Source organism: Triticum dicoccoides, chromosome 5A (genome assembly GCF_002162155.2).
Source record: "Triticum dicoccoides isolate Atlit2015 ecotype Zavitan chromosome 5A, WEW_v2.0, whole genome shotgun sequence".
In the NCBI taxonomy this organism is placed as follows: domain Eukaryota; kingdom Viridiplantae; phylum Streptophyta; class Magnoliopsida; order Poales; family Poaceae; genus Triticum; species Triticum dicoccoides.
The window spans coordinates 698,130,685-698,148,148 of NC_041388.1; the positions used below are offsets into that span (position 1 = coordinate 698,130,685).

Here is a 17,464-nt window from a genome sequence, read left to right on the forward strand (position 1 = left end):
TTGATAGGTCAGCTCGGTATAGAATCTTGTCTGGTTTCTGAAGTCGGTAAAGTCCAATCAGTAGAGTGCCAGTTAAGTTCCTCAAGTAAGGATCTTTGATTCCTCCAATTCGGTAGGTAATCATAATAGTCTCGGCTCGGAATGCGAAGATGCTGCTAATCTGTTAAAGGGATCTAGATCGCATTTATTTGATATGCATCCCTTCTTCAACCCCGGATGTGTACCTGACGCCAGGGAATAACGTAGTTCTAAAGTAGTGACTCGTGTCTTGGAGGTCGTCCATCCAAATGTTCCTCTTTGCCATTGCCCGCGTCTACTCCTATAACCGAATCGATGGCCTATAGTGCCATGCCATAATGAAATTCTTGATCATTTCTTTGTTCGTAACATGGCGTAGTGTATCACTGGGTGCCACAATCCCATTCAATTCTTGTCCATTCAATACCATGGATATATCGATTTCTATTTTCAGAAAGCTCCTATTTATTTCGATTTCTCTAGCAAATATATGCGTAGAGTATGTCAAGATAAAGTAAATCAATCCGTATGACGGCAGGGAGCGGAGGCAGCTTCAACTCAAGTGAGGAGCAAGCTTACCTCGGGCGGGTAGATTGATCGGCTCCTTCATATCTCGGGATTTCACTTAGGCCACCCAGGCCATACCATAGAAAAAAGATCTGGTTTCCTTTCCCTCATCAACCTACCATTCTTTTATTTCACGAAAGAATCTTTCTGTCCGTATTGAGCAACTCAAATTCCTAGAAAGCCGTTGGTGCACCCACCCAGTGAGTAACTACTAATGCAGTGAGTAACTACTAATGTTACGAACAAATAAACTTTCAAAAAGTGGACCCAACAAGCAAATCAACGGATTGGGCTGCACTGCCTTTCGGCGTTTTAGTTAGGCGCATCCTCTTGCGGGATGAAAATCTGCCATAGCACGCTCCGCGCCTTTGAAGGAACATTTGCTCGATGATGGTCCTACCCTACGCGGGCTTACTAACGATGGCCAAGCACGCAGTCATTCCCGTTCTATTTGATAGGGGAAGCAAGCTAGTCAAAGAAGAAGGAAGCATGGGTATAGGTAAGTCTAGACATATTGACACGGGCGTATACTGAAATAGGCATAAGGCCGCTAACGCTAAGGAGACAGCACCGCTTCTTTGTTCGTAACTAGGACATGTATTGATGCTAGAGGCAGACTCCTGGCACTTATCACTCCTTAGATGAAGCAAGACAAGAGTGAGTCCGCTAAGGGACAAGTATGACTAAAAAAATGATGGCAGATTTTTATGGAAACAATTCTATTTGAGTATATTGTCTCATTGGGTTTGTCATTGTCGATAGCTATTCTTGTCGCCATTAGGGCTGGTCGGATGATCCATCACATAAATGCTATTAATGTTGAAACACAAGTAACTGATATATCCAAAGATGTTCTTAAAGAACAAATCATTTATCAATTGGAAATACTCTATAAAGTCTATAGAGATACTACTGAGGGTGTGCACTTACCGGCAGGAGTCAATCTCCAAGAAGTAAGCACACATCTCTTTTTTGTAGACGAGAGAGTGAGCCTTCTAAACAGTATCTACTATGATCTTATTGCAAAGGGAACTGGAAGTGAATACTTTGGCCAAGTTATACATTTTCTTCTGGGATAGCTTGTTGTGGGGCTTTCCGAAGGGTCGTTCTGAGAGTGGTCTCTTTTCTTTAAGGTTGCATATATTGTCGGAGAAGGGAGGGCCAGGTCTAAAAGTGCCGAGTTGGGTTTGGGACAAGATCAGGAAATAGTGCATCTTATATAGTGGGTGCCAACTTGATTGCTGCTGGGATTGCTTGATAGGAAACTTTGATTGATACGAGCAGATGTGAATGAATTGAAATAGTCAATAGTGGTGATATGATCCCGGTATCTACACTCGGATCTACTTCTGCTACCGAGACTGCTGCTACTGTAAAAGCATCAGGAACGTGTCAATTCACTAAATAAAGTGCTCTTTCCATTGATTTATGGATGAAATCACGAAAAAGAGAAGGAACCACCGATTCTGCATCAAAAACAGGGGTTCTGGAGCCAGTTTCTCAAATCGTAAGTAGATCCAATTTAGGGCAGTTGATAAGTGAGGTTCTCCGATCGAATGCAAATAAGCCAGAGCGTATCTCTTGTTTCGAGGAAGAAACAAACATCCTGGTCTCAATAGATCTTGATTCTATGCATGCGTCAGACACATCACGAGCCGGAACAAACGAGTGCTTTCAACTCACGAGCCGGAACAAACGAGTGCTTTCAACAATAAGCAATACCCGAGCTTCCTTCTACCAACCAGGATTCCGATACCAATTCCAATCTGGCACAGCACAAGAAAGTAGCGCACCAGAAGAACCAATACGAGAACCCTTCCTTCCAGCCAGAATCCGTCTTTCTTGTCCTTTGCATTCGAGGAATGGGATCTGCCTTGTGGAAACAAAAGCTATTTGTTCGAGTCAAGCAAGCGGACAGTCAGCTAAGAATACTGGAAGAGAACTCTCTAGCCCTGCACTTAAACTAGACTAGAAATCCGAAAAAACACTAGTTTTGGCCCATAGCGAAATAGAGTTTTTCTTCTCCGCGGACTCCCATGCTTGGCGCCATAGGCTTTAGGACTTTTGGCACTAGGGAATCATACTTTGATCAGATCCGTGGACAGGCTCCCGAGGTCAAATCGGATTATGGACTTTTCCAGCTAAGTGAAAACGCACTTCACTACTAGCAAAGAAGTCAGCTCAGGGCAGGGCCGGTGGTAATCTCAGATAGGAACTTGCCGGGATCCTTCCATACCTGCCATCCAAATCTTGCATTTCTCCTTTACTCGTCAAAGGCCTCGTATTGTTATTCCCATGATTCATGTGGGCTATCTGCTCTTTATTGTAGGGTCCTACTCCCACCTATCCTTAAAAAACGATGTGAGTGGCTCATACTAATCAAATGTACAAGTAACTGACTCTTATCAAGCTTTCCACACATAGTGTTTTGATCTAAGATTGCAATTCTTCCATGTTTCCGCAGTAGCATATTGTTCCATGGAGCTAGGGTCCAAAATAGGAATCAACAAGTGTTTCCACGACTCTACCGCCCGGCCAATCCTGTTCCACTGAATCCCCTCCCTTTTTCATGGCCACATATCTTTATGGCTAAGGAGTGGGAAATCTTTCTCCTGTTACACAAATCAAATGTTTCATTTCATCCGGGAAAAGCCACCTCTTTCTCCACAAACAATGTCTTTGTCATTTGATCCTGTTTTTATCCGTTAGATAGGAACAACTTTGCTAAATACTGAGAACTCTCGGATAGAGTATTAGAATGAAAAGACCATTAATTATATAAGGAAGAACCCAGGGTTCTAGCCCATTCCCATTCCTAAATCAATAATTCGTAGTGCTTTTGCCTTTCTTGCTTACTCCTGGTGAACCAGTTGCTAGCCATATGTTTAGGAGGCTATTTTCTCCTATTAAGTAAGATTCTTAAGCTTAATAAGCCCAAAGATCGAAAAGTACGGACCATTTTGAAATAAAACCGGACCATTTGTAAATCAAAATAGAAAAAGAAATCTAGCTACTCTCTTCTCTGTCTCCTTCAGAAAAAGAAAGCTAAGGCAATTGGTGTTGAATAAACAAAACCACACCGAACCAATCAGGAGTTTTCAGAGATTATGCCCAGCGTCACATGACACCACTTCATTGTATGCAACACGAGGAACCGATCAAGAAAGACGAAGCAGACATGCACAAGTTCAAGAGCGAGGTCAGACAAGCATGTATAAGAACAGCAACATGATCAAGGCTGCAGCTGCTGCTGCGAGGACTAACGTCAGAAGGGAAATCCGGCAGGAACTGAAGGCCACCGATCCCGACCGATCGCGCGGCACGGACGTCGAAAGCTCCTCCATAGTCGACGGGGGCACTTCACTTGTCCTGGGGCGGCAGCAGCACGGACATGCACAACTGATTTCAATTAGTACACACGAAGTATGATCAACGATTCCGCAAAGATATTAATTCCAGTGTTCAAACGATCAAATGGATGAGATGATCAACGATTGCTCAGATTAAAAAAATAGAAGGTACAATTACAACTTAACAGATCTGTGCACTCAGAGTTTGAGAAGACTATATATATAGCATCCACATCACCAGGACACTCGATACTGTAATTAGTAGGCAGTTACAAGTTAATAGAACAGATGCTGCGAGTAGAAGAATTGAATCAATAATCAGTTTTATCATACAATCAAGTTTGAATATGTATTCCTATAGCCCTATAGCAGCATATAACAAGAAATGGAGAGAACACCGCAAGTGAAAATAAAAAAATTCCGTTTTGTTGTGGGCAGATGAGCAGGGATCATATGGTGCGAAAGCCGAAATGGCCAAGAGTCTCTGAATGGCATTAGTGGCCGCAGATTCACCGAATTACTAGACAAGTAGAAAAACGTTTACCTGGAGACATTTTAGGCGTGGGAGGTGAGTCAGGTGTGAAATGCATCTCAGGAAGCGACTTGAGCCCTGTTTCAAATGGGGGGAAACAAATAAATGAAAAAATAAAATTGGTACATTCAAAAGAACTGCTCAACTGATCAGTAATCATGACTAACCATAGCAAAAAAGCACAGTAATAATATCCCTAAGAGTAGCATCCAGAGCTCGCTGGTAATCCGCATCTACCACCAACCATCACCAATGTAGCTTCACAAGGACTCACAAGAACAAGGATAGGAGCGCATAAACTTATTTTGTAACTTGTTCGGTGATCAAGAACACGTGCATAGGGAGCACAAGAATCGATCGAAGCATATACTCGCCATCAAGAAGGGACAAGTTTCTCCCCCCGGCCCTACTCCCCAACCAACCCACCGAACTAACTCCATACGTTCATCATCATACATTGCGTACCGTGCATTTTTCCTCTTCCTTCCATACTGTGCATGAGGCCTTTGGCTACTCAATTTATTTTCTTTTGCTGCTTCTCTATTCTACATAGACCCAGCAATCTCCCTCCGACAAAAGCATACTTTTTGAGTACTCTAAAGAAATATAGCCCATTGGGCCGGCTTTAGGATTATGCTTACTCCTACTGTGGAGAAAACCAGAGGAGTCCGACTACCATTTCTTCGTATGAAGTACGTACTTATTCTTCACCGTGCAAGCTCTACAGGTTTCGGAATCCGAGGCCTTCAAGTTCAACCGTAGACGTAGAAGCAAACCGGTACTTAAGCATCGAGCGAATGAGAGACGAGTGAGACGCCTTTAGCTCCTAGAATGCCTTCTTCAACTTTGCTATACGCAATTCGTGCGCCAAATAGAACTGCTAGACTACGTCGAGTTGTGACCACTCATGCCTCTAAAGAGCGAGGCAAAGGGTAACACTAGGGCGGAGCTCCACCTTTTGTTCTTCCATCTCGGACTCCTAAACTAGAAACTATATAAGAGGCACGAGATGATCAGGTGTGTGCACTAAAGCTCGACATGATGAAAGCTTATGAGAACTTCACTGCTATAGCTGATACGGGATCTAATGACTTATTTCTTAAAATAGGGTTTTGTGACTACCGAAAGTGTCTCTTTTCATGACACAGGGGGGGTCTCTGTGGCCCTAGTTTCTTTGGCCCATTTGAAATGAGCTACGAATAGGTCCTATTTCAGACAATCCTTCGTTGTCCCTTCAGAGGAGATGAGTGGGATTCTTCTATATTGTCTTTCAACCCTTGCTCTTCCCAATGAATGGAAGGAGATTGATTGAAGGCAACCAGCCAGCCAACCAACTAACTCTACTGCAACAATTTATTCCAGTCCTTGGAAGGCAGGCAAGAAGAGGGCGCCCACCCGTACTGATCCCAAGTGCTACCTGCATTATGATGTCTATTTCCTTTCCTTAGATCAACAGATAATCAAAATGCATATTTGTTCCATGATGCTTGGAACAAACCATGGATAAGAGCGCATGAATGCTAGGGTGACATTTCTGGTTGCAGCCCAAGATGATGCAGGACCATATGCATATGCAATTTCAGCTGCAGTCCTACCCACACAACACATGGCGCCCCCGTCCCATCCCCATGTGTGCGTGCTGCCAGTGAGCCAACCGCAGGCCCTTCCAACATTGATGACATCGCTATTGCGTGCATATGATATGAGCCTTTTTTTACTGTTCATCGCTTGATCCAGAACACATCCAGTAGAGTAGAGTAGAAATTCTGAAGCCATTGATCCGAAGAGCCAAGAGGAAGCTTAGTGACAAGCGGGTGCGGACAAGACGACCCAACAAGATAGCCTGGACTCTTGCCTGCCGCAACGGAATTCCGTTGTCCGTTCCTCTGGCCCTGCCCGCGAGTGTTGCCAAATCCGAAATCCGGCGGAAAGCAGCCGGAGGAAGAAGACGAGCGCGTGGTGACAAGCGGCGTGCGTCACCTTCGTAGATTGATTACTGTAGTATAGTCGTAGTACAGTACCTACGACGACAGCGGATCTCTCACCGAATTCCTGTGCTGAATCTGCTGAATTTCTGTGCTGAATCTGCTGGATTTCAGTGCTGAATGGGCGCTGATTGACGGACCGATGGCGACGGCGCAACGGAACGGAACGGTGTGCGGTCGGTCGTGCTGTGCTGTGTCGTGCGTGCACGGAAAACAATGGCGGATTGGGCTCTGAAAGTAAGAGATGAACTGCATTTGTTTGTACGGTGGTAAAAAACAATGGATGGGTGTGCAGTTGGGGCACCGAAAGTATGATGAGACGATCTGAACTCAAGTAGTGGCTGCATTTCTTTGATGTATGGTACAATTTCGGTCAACAATCGTGGGGGGTGGAAAACAATGGAGTTTTTTTACAGTCTCACATGCACACATTGCATCGATCTATCGGTCATGGAGGAATGGGGGAAGGAAGATCGATATCGATCCGAGCCTAGCTAGCAGTTAGCGGATTAGTGAGTGGCGGTGATGGTGATTAACACGACAGTGAATCCATGGCAAGGGCGTCGGATCAGCTGGAGGAGCTGTGCAGCTCCGGAGGAGGCTTGACCCTGTACACCACGAGGAAGCACGGGAGCACGGCGCGCCGGTCCAGCACCACCAGCTCGCCGTCCCCCGGGTCCGCCGAGTCGTACTCGCCGGGGTGCTCGTCGGTGGAGCCGCGACGGACGCGGCCGGCGATGACGCGGCACACCAGCATGCCCCTGCGGCCCTCGTGGCTTCCGCCCCCGGCGCCCGCGTCCGCCGCGCCGCTGCCGGCGAACGTGCGCACGGCCCTGGCCGCGCCGGCCTGGTGGCACGTGGAGACGGTCGCGCAGATCACCTCGCTGCCGCCCTCGGCCTCCGCGGCGGGGCGGCACTGGAACCGCATCATCTCGTTGCCGTCGGCGGCGCACCGCGCGTCGCCCGCGGCCTCGCCGCGCGCCCGGGCGGCGGCGCGAGCGCACTCGAAGCGCGCCACCGCGCGCGCCGTGCTGTGCACCCGGAAGAGCACCTCCACCTCCGCGGCTCCGTCGGTGCGCGCCCAGCCCGACGCGAAGATGAGCTCGACCACGCGCCGCGACGGGTGGCCCTCGGGCAGCTCCGTCATCTCCAGGAGCGCCGAGCTCGGCCGCTCCAGCGACGCCGCGAGCGGCAGCCTCAGCTTCTCCTTCCTCGCGAGCTCGGACGTGGCGTCCTCCTTCTTCTTCGTCTTCCTAGCAGTAGCAGTAGCGGTAGGAGGCCGGTCCCGCTCGCTGGACATGGACCTAGACCGCCGACTCTCCCTGCCCCTCTCCGGCGGCAGCAACGCGACGGAGGCAGCACCCTTGACCGTCGGCGTCGGCGGGTGCTTCTTGGACGGGGGCAGGAGCGGGCTGTACGCGTCGTCGGCGACGGCGGTAGAGTACTTGCAGCTGAGGGAGCGCACCCACGCCGTCGCCGCGGCCATTGCCGGCGAGGTACTGTGCAAGATGGACGGAAGCCCAGCACGGCGGCGCGCCGTATAAAAAGCAGAGCACGAGGGAGGAGGGGCGGCGACTGGAGTTTGTTGCCGGGGAGCGGGCGGTGGGTGTCAACTCACCTCAGCTCTGCATCTCTGGGCGTTATTATGTCCATCAGATTTAGTCGCCACCACTCCGGCGACCGCCACCTACACCTCAAAGTAGCTCTCTCCACCACACCGACGCGTGGGCCGCCGACGCAGGCGGGTCCGGACGGCAGGGAGGGGTGTAGATGGTGTGGAGTGTAACGCAGCCTTTCTCAGTTCTATTTTCTTCTGAAAAGGAAATGTGGAGCCTTTTGCCAGCATCTGGAGATCGATCCTCCTTTTGGGTCTGGTGTGGTGTACTATGTGCTTTCATGAACCGCAAATTAAATCATCACAAGGTGATGAATTGGCCTAATTTTTGGTTAAATAGACCCTTATTTTTTGTGGTGGATCAGTTTTATTTGTTGTCTTGGATCAACTCCATTCTCATGTGGATCATGTTGCCGTCATCGCCCCTCTTCCATTGGAGTCGCGCAATACTTGTTCTAGTAGACAGTCGAAAAATCGCCATGTCGCCCCCCTCCCTCCCAACACGAACACACGAGAACAACAAAGCACCGTTGATGATGAGAAGCATAGATCAAAAGTATCCAACCTGTAGACTCATGAATGGAGATGAACAAAGATTGGATCCACGGAGATCCACCCAGGGGCGACCGCCCGCCCGCCCCCCTCCCCACCCCACTCCCAAATCCATAGGGCACTCATTCCACATTGAATCATCGCCGAGGGACGGATCACTGATGACTGAGGTCAGTCCAAGGTATTCCAAATTTCAACCATTTTCCGAGGTATACATGTCGTACTCACAAATTTAACCACTCATGTTATAATAATTAGTTGTGATTGGCTACCAGTTCACAGTACTAGTACCATGGTATAGATTCTAAAGCCAAAGGCTTCTTAAATTTCATTGAAATATTTTTATAGGAATTTTTGAATTGCCACACTTTATCTTCATTTGAGTTTAGAGCTCTAATGGATTGTCTTATGCGAGCACGCCCGTACACTCACAACATTGCAAATTCAAAATCTTATATTCCTATGAAATTAAGAAAATCATGGTATGTATTATACACTTCCTACTTTTAGATACGATATTAACACGATTATTATCAACGAGATTAAAGAGGAGTTGTCCCTTTGGGCGTTAGCGGGTGCAAATCATTTGGGTATTGTAATGCTGTGAGAGTAGATCTTTTACTTTTCCACCTTGTGGCTCTTGTTCGAAACCTTCTTCTTAACCAATGAAATCGCAAATCTTTTGCCTTGTTCTAGAAAAAAAAATACTTCCTACTTTTTCTTTGTGCATTTTAGAATCCATCCTTAAAAAAACTACGTTTATTTTTGGAAATTAACTCATGAATTGAATGCTGGGAAGTGATCGTATAGTTCCTATGTCTACAACGCACGCATCTCCTGCTAGTATTAAGGGCCTTGAGTTTTAGTTTGACCCCGGGCCCCCAAAATGCCAGGACCGGCCGTGGATGCACCGAAGACTAACACGTACCGGATCCCATGAGATCCGCTGAAGACACAACTCCACACGCCCACCGATAACGCTACAAGCACTTTCAGGATAGAGACTATGCGGGGAGGACCCTTCTCCATCTCGAGGGAGCCGTCACCGCCTTGCCTTCCTGAGTAGGACACAACCCTCACCGACCTAAAAAAGCCTAAAAGGCGGAGTAGGAACCCTCCCGTCGGCAAGGGCCGAGGACAACCGGGCTTTTATGACCCTAAGGCCACCGGAGATGAGGTGGACCTACAGCTGCGCCGACGGGAGGCGGAGCACTCCCTTTCTTCTTGTTAACGAACTGCAACGTTTTCGAGGAGTGAGTACGAATATGCTCCACCACATGTAGTAAATCGACACGGTATAAATCGATATAAGCCCACCGAGGCAATGCAATCAGACGCATGTCGACCATCCCGCCACAGCCGTTTTGGACTACCTTACCATGGTGCTCAGATCGTCCCTTTCTTATCTCGTGTCTAGCCTATCAACTTCATCTAATCCATTTGGCTACTCTAGTGCCTTTGTAGAATAGGTCCTTAGGGCATGTTGGAGGAAATACCATTTGAGTCAGTTTTGAATACTACTCCACTCATGTTTTTTCGGTGCATCTAGTGGATTGTCTCATGCAGAATTACTATGCCATTGAGTATATTCCTTCCTTGCATGAAAGTCGTTTGAGATGGCCGGCCAACATGGTCAGCTACCGAGTTCAACTTATTCGTCGCCGCTTTAGTGAAAGTATATCTTGAAGATGACATTAATGAGGCATATGGGTCTGAATTGTTTGATCTATTTGGCCTCTTTAATCATCGGCAACAAGACAATCTCGGTAAAATTAAGTCTGAATAGGTCAAGTCGGTCGACATGTAGACAATTGAACAACTCCGTAAGGTCATTCTTAATGTTATCCTAGAAATTTTGATAGAATTCCGCGGGGAAACCATCCAAACCGGGAGCTTTGTTGTGTTCATTTGGAATACCGCATATCTCACCTCCTCTTTTGAGAAAGGTGCCGCGAGGATATTGTTTTCTTCTGCCGTGACTTGTGGAATATCACCTGTTTGGGTCTCGTGATGAAATTCCCTTCAGCCGGCACTCTGAACATATATTTGTAGTATTTTTGTGATATACTTTTTGAGCTCCTCCCGATCTTTGATCCACCCCTCATCCTATTAGAGATTGTAAATATATTTCTCCTTTGCCGCCCATTGGCGACCTCTCTTGTATTACTACCCCCATCAAAATGAAATCAGTTTCGGATCTCTAGTAGTATTTGATCTCCTCTTCTCATAGAAGACGGGCAACCTTCTCATTCGTTTGATTTTTCAATTCAATCTATTATTGAGATAATGTGTGTGTCTCTGCAATTTTGTCGAGGTCATCAATGATGTTATAGAGCTGTCGCTTTTATTTTTTATAAATTTCGTTGGTGTGTTTCGCCCATCCAGAGAGGTGTTGCCTCATGGCTCATATTTTAAAGATCTATCTCTGAATAGGTGTACTACCAACGGCGGGCCTCTCCCAAACATTCTTGATTATGTCTACAAATTCGTCCCTACAGAACCATCCCAAGTCAATTTTGAAAGGGCATCAGACAGCGCGGTTCCTAGAGTTAGAATCCAGAATGACGGGTGCCTTTATAAAATAGGTGCAGGTTACATATGGGTTTGACTAAAATATCGAACCCTCCGAATACACATATTTGACACAGTTTCAACACTTGATATTTTTTCTTGTGAGATACTGATTTTTTGGTTTAGCACAAAATATAACTGCATGTGGAAATAAATGTCACTTCCTCCATTCGAAAATGCATGTTGTGGTTTTAATTAACCACTTTGTTTTTAGTATTTAATCACAATAGCTATATGTAAGTTGACATAATTTTTAATTTGGGCAAGTAGATTTTGTGAGAGGAGAAACCGTTTGGAGGTGAAAGAAAGCTAGAGGAAGAATAAAGAAGAATGACCGTTGAATCTTAATCTAAAGACCCAAAAATCGACTCACCCAAAATAAATTTTCAGGCGACTTCATATAGCCGATCCCAATTGTAGTTTTTTAAGCTAATCACTCACGCAGCCATTAGGGTTGTGGGATGGCCGAAGCATATTTAAGAAGTATGCCCACAACTTCTAAGATAGACTTGCAGATTGAGTCGGAGCAACAAATGTGTTTGCTTTGGATCAACTTCCTTTCTGCTTTTGATGCTCACTGCGTTTCTCTTTCTCCCTAGCTTTCTTGACCTGTCTACTTCTTTTTCCTTGCGAGATACTACTGACTTTTTTGGTTTGTCGATACTGCTGTACCGCAAATCAAAACTGCATTTAAATAATCGAGACCTCATGTTTAGTACTTAATCATACCTTTTGAGCTAATTTTGCACTAAATCACTCAACACATTCGTTAGGCAAAACAAATTTTAAAACTCCACAAAAGGGCACCCGCGGCGATGTTTCGGACGAATGCTTCGTGTCGAAGTCATTACTGCAGCGTATAGATTGTCTTTAGTTACGTGTCGGCGTTCCGGATTATTTTCCTATCTTATGCATGCATGGTTCAGGATACATGCATAATTGAACAAGGTTAGTTCATCGATCTATCATTGAACTCAACTACTGTAGCAAATATATCGACGGTGCGCGCCTGACATTGACATGTGCACAATAATGCTGTACCATGTTCGTGCTCATGCATGCACCGTCACCACGTTTTCCAAATTTAAGAGCACAATAGTAGCATCGCCTACACACATATACATAGATATTCATTGTTTAATTACCTAGAGGGTGGGTTAAGATCGCCTAACTAGCTGCCTGAAACAAATCATTGACATTAATTAAGGCCCTGTTCGACAGTCATCCAGCTCCGGAAGCACGCGGAGCGATGCTTGGGCGACTCCTAGAAAACGGGCTGCGGGCCGCTCCGCTCCGGCGCGGAGCTGCGGAGCTGAGAGCTACCGAACAGCGCCTAAGCTTTGCTTGTGCGGTGCAACACTCTTTATTTAATCAGCGCATGCCATTGACCAAAGTAAATGACAATGCAGAAAAATACTCGTGCGCGATTCTGCCGATTGATTTCGCTGATCTGATCTGGTCTTCCATCGATTTCATTCCCTTGCATGTTACCGATGAATAAACATACTACCATGATGTAATTCATAACCTTCACATGGACGTGCATGAGATATGCTCTCCCTGTCCCAAATTACTTATCTTGAATTTGTCTAAATATAGATGTATCTTAGTGTTAGATACATCATCCGTATCTAGACAAATATAAGACAGGTAATTTGGGTGGAGGTAATATGTATATATACTTGACGAACCATTTCAAGTAATTAACCAGATTATCAAGGTCTGATCATCTTCTTGACAGAAGAAAAAGTATAATCCAGTTGGTAATGACAAGCACACTAGTTTCTTATGGTAACCAGTACTATCTATAGGCAGCTAGCCACACATACAAGGCTCTAGTACTACCTAGCTAGCTCCAACATTCGTTCGTGGTCTTTGGGGCCTGATCAATCGTTTTGGCTAATTTGTTGAAGAACTAATTACCTACCTATCACGCCACATAAATCAAGTCAAGTGGATGTAACCTTGGTTTGGAGGGTTACGTGCGTGCAAAGAAGTTGAACTATACTCATAGTTAATGCGCTAAGACCACGACTGACTACTCCCCAACAGAGAAATAATATAGTTGATGTGTCAAATAAGTAAGTAAAAATTAGTTGCGTTTGACGCTTTCACTCCTTGTCTCATAGTTAATGCGCTAAGACCACGACTGACTACTCCCAACGAACACATGTGTAAGCTATCCAATGTTATGTTTCCGGGTACCCTAATATTCACTAGAGGGAGTAGATATTTGATGCGTACGTGCTCGGCCTCTGCATCAGAATGATGCATGCGGTCATTTTATTAATAAGCAAACAGTCCAACAAAGTCTCCAAGTCTCAAAAAGTAAAAGAGCTCCCAAAGAGCAAAAATATGAAAACAGGATAGCCACAACTGCTCCGGTTAGTTTGTTGGTTCGTTTCATGCAGGAATTAAGCAGGATGATATAGCCATATCATATCATATACAGGAGTAGCATATACTATATCATGTCTAATGCAGGAGTAGCATATATATCTCGTCGGTAGTTGAGCTGATCTCATGTGCTTCTCCTGTCCTCATCGACGCATTACCGATCATAGGAAAGAAAACATCACACGGTCAAGGAGAATACCGTACCACCACCTTTTACCTATTAGTGGAGTGGAGGTTGCAAAGCAAAGCATGCAGTACAGTAGTACTCCCTCCGTTCCTAAATACTTGTCTTTCTAGGCATTTCAACAAGTGACTACATACGGACCAAAATGAGTGAATCTACACTCTAAAATATGTCTACATACATCCATATGTAGTAGTCATTTGAAATGTCTAGAAAGACAAATATTTAGGAACGGAGGGAGTATATGCTGCTGCATGCAAAGTTTCTTCTGACGAAATAACAGTGTGCATGGCAAAGTAAAGGTGGTGATAGAAGGTCAAGAGAAAGGGTGTGCACATTTTTGAGGTGGGATTCGATTGGGAAGGAGCCATGGAATATTCAACTGAAAACACAAAGAAGAAAATGAAGGACTCGAAAGGAGGAGAAAAGGCAAGGGCAACAGACAAAAACACAGCCCATAACCGCATGTCCATCTAACATGGTCCTGGCCAAAAGTGTATTCGCTCCGTAAACAAATATAAGAGCGTTTAGATCACTCTTATATTTCTTTACAAAGGGAGTAGCATTTTGTTTTTCCAGATTTTGTTCCTTTTTCTCTATTAACAAGTTTCAGTGTATTTTGAGTAAAATATACTAATATTTTTCATGCAATTTTGAAAAACTATTCACACATTTTTAGAAAGTGTGCTTATATTTCAAAAAATGCTCATGTAATTAAAAAAGTGGTCCATATTAAAAATAAGTGGTCCATGATAGTACTGATGCTCATGTAATTGAAGAAGTTTTTTTTTTAATTTTCCTTGATGAAACTTTAAGAAATGTGCGAAAATGTTCTCGCATGCTTATACAATGTTCATGTTTTAGTGTTCACACCTTTTTAGAAATACTTATATAGAATTAAAGAAGGTATTCATGCATTTTCAAAATGCATGTAATTTTGAAAAGGTGTTCCCGCATTTTAAAAACATCCATACAATTTTTATTTTTTATGTAAATTAAGAAATGTGTCCACATATTTTTGAAATAATGTTCATACAATTTTGTAAAATGTTCACACGTTTAAAAAGTTTGAAATGGGGTTAAAACATTTAGAAGAACTCATATAGTTTTCCTAGGAAAAATATATTTTAATGATAATAAAGAAAAAAATAAAGCAGAAAGGACACCAAAAAAAAGGAATGTTTCACGGGAGTACCGAAGCACAATATGTAGCACATCAGGGTGTCGTTTATTCATGACGTGCCGGTTCGTGTCAACTTCTGCTGCTGGCGGCAAGGCGGGCTCTGGCTCCAATGGCAAAGCAGTCGAAGGCATGAGTAGACAAGGCTGCGGTAGCACGAGGATGGCAACGACAATGGGCGATGCTAGTGTGCTTCCCTCCAACCTCATCGGCGCGGTGAGTACCGTTGTGGGTGGGTCCGGACGGCAGCGAGCAAATGTAGTAGATGGTCCAGAAAGTAGCCCATACTTTTTTGGAAAATCTTTTTTTACTTGGAAAAAAGAAAGAGTAAATAAATCTGAGGATTTTGCTTGCACATCCCCCAGAACTACCACCCTACAAAAAGTCCCACAAAACTTAATTCTTCATAACTCCGTAGTATTCACCAAAAAACTAGCACTACAATTCAGGCAACCAAGTCTTTAGTTAGGTGTCGGCGTTCCGAATTATCTGGTTCTCTATTAGCTCCAGCGTCATGCCTGCTTGAATAGCTCCGGATACATGCATCCATGATTGAACAAGAGTTTGTTCATCAATTGATTGTTCAACTCAACTCTCCCGCGAAAAAAGAATAAATAGAAGATCATTCAACTCAGGTACTGTAGCTGTGTAGCATATCGACGGTGCGCAGGCAGCAGACATTGACATGTGGACAATAATGCAGGCAGCGCCATCACGTTTTCTCCAAATTAAGAGCATAGTAGTATCACTTATTGCTTAACTAGAGGCTTAAGATCGTCAAACTAACTAGCTGCCTGCAACAAACCATTTAAGCTTTGCTTGTGCGGAGCGGAGCAACACTCTTATTTAATCTGCACATGGCATTGACTAGAGGAAATGAAAATGCAGAAAAACGCGCTTGCGCGATTCTCCCGATTTATTTGGCTGATCTTGTCTTCGATTGATTTGCAATAATTCCCCTTGCATGTGATTCCCGGAGAATAAAAATACTGGCACGATGTAATTCTTAACCTCCACGTGGAGATCGATCGACGGACGTACTCCGACGTAGTACATTATATAAAGTAATTAACCATTTCAGGTACTAAGCAGATTGGCAAGTTCTAACCATGTTCTCGGTAGATGAAAAGGTCTAATCGAGTTGGTAATGACAATTGACAAGTACATTAGTTTGTTTGTGGAAACCAACAAAGCCAGCCAGCTCTATATACTAGGTAGCTAGCCTAGCCACACACACAAGTCCTGGCTGGCTGAAACATTCTTTCGTGGTCTTTGCATTGCGGCCTCATCGATCGCTTAGTTTGGCTATCATCTGTTGAAGAGCTAACTAGTTCACAACCTGCCATGCCTGCCACATCGATCAAGTCAAAAGTGGAGATAACTTTGGTTTGCAGGGTACTCGCCGTACGTGCAACAAGTGGCATCGTCATCTATAATGTGGTTAATGCGTCAAATAATTAAGTAAGTAGAAATTGGTTGGGTTGAAGCTTTCACTCCTTGTCGCATAGTTAATGCGCTAAGCCGACGACTACTCCCCAACGAACACATGTGTTGGCTACTACCTATGGACCTCTCTCTATATATGCATCTAGTGAACAACGCATGTAAGTGCTATATTTTCGGGCACCCTAATTTTCTATGGATAGTTACGATTGCTGCCGCTTGTATATAGGAGTAGTAGATATTTGATGCGTACGTGCTCGTGCATGTAGTTGTTAATTAGTTAGTTTGTTGGCTTTGTTTCATGCAGGAAGCACTATGATATAGCCATATCATATCAGACCAATCTTACAATGTCCTATGACTCATGTAGGAATATCGTCGGTAGTTGAGCTGATCTGATGTGCTTCTCCGGTCCTCATCGTCGCATTACCGATCATAGGAAAGAAAACATCACAAGATCAGGGAGATTACCGTACCACCACCTTTACCTATTAGTGGAGTGGAGGTTGCAAAATGCAATGCATATCAGTAGTATATGCTGCTGCACCCTGCATGTAAAGTAAGTATCTTCTCACGAAATAACAGTGTCCATGCAAAAGTAAAGGTGGTGATAAAAGACCAAGAGAGAAAGTGCGTGCATATTTTGGAGGTGGGATTCCTTCCATTGGGAAGGAGCGATGGAATATTCAACCCAGAACACAAAGAAGAAAAGGAAGCACGGGAAAGAAGAAGATGAAAAGGGGACAGCAACAGACAAAAGCAGAGCCCATGACAGCAAAGGTGATGAAAGGCTCGCGAGTTCAAATGCTCCCTCATGAATAGTATGTTTATTTAAAAAAAAATCCGACACTTTTTAGCAACAAACATTAATGAGTTCTCTACGTATGTGTTTTTCTTGAAGAAAAACCATTCCTAAATGCTTTGGGATTCAAAATAAAACCGATGCTCCAAAAAGACTATTTTTAAAGTATTTTGGAGATTGATATTTTTTTGCCCGGAACATTAGGAATGTATTGGTTTTCACTAGGTTTTCTGCTAATTAACCGGACAACTTTCTTTTGCTTAATTAA

At 44.5% G+C, this 17,464-nt stretch overlaps 1 protein-coding gene across 1 annotated transcript; it reads right to left on the reverse strand.

Annotated features, from left to right (window-relative positions):
• Positions 1-6,777: 6,777 nt before the first annotated feature.
• Positions 6,778-8,092, reverse strand: LOC119298521. Its single transcript, XM_037575891.1, has one exon. It carries the CDS (start codon positions 7,936-7,938, stop codon positions 7,021-7,023), a length of 918 nt encoding a protein of 305 aa, XP_037431788.1. The 5' UTR covers positions 7,939-8,092; the 3' UTR covers positions 6,778-7,020.
• Positions 8,093-17,464: the final 9,372 nt, after the last annotated feature.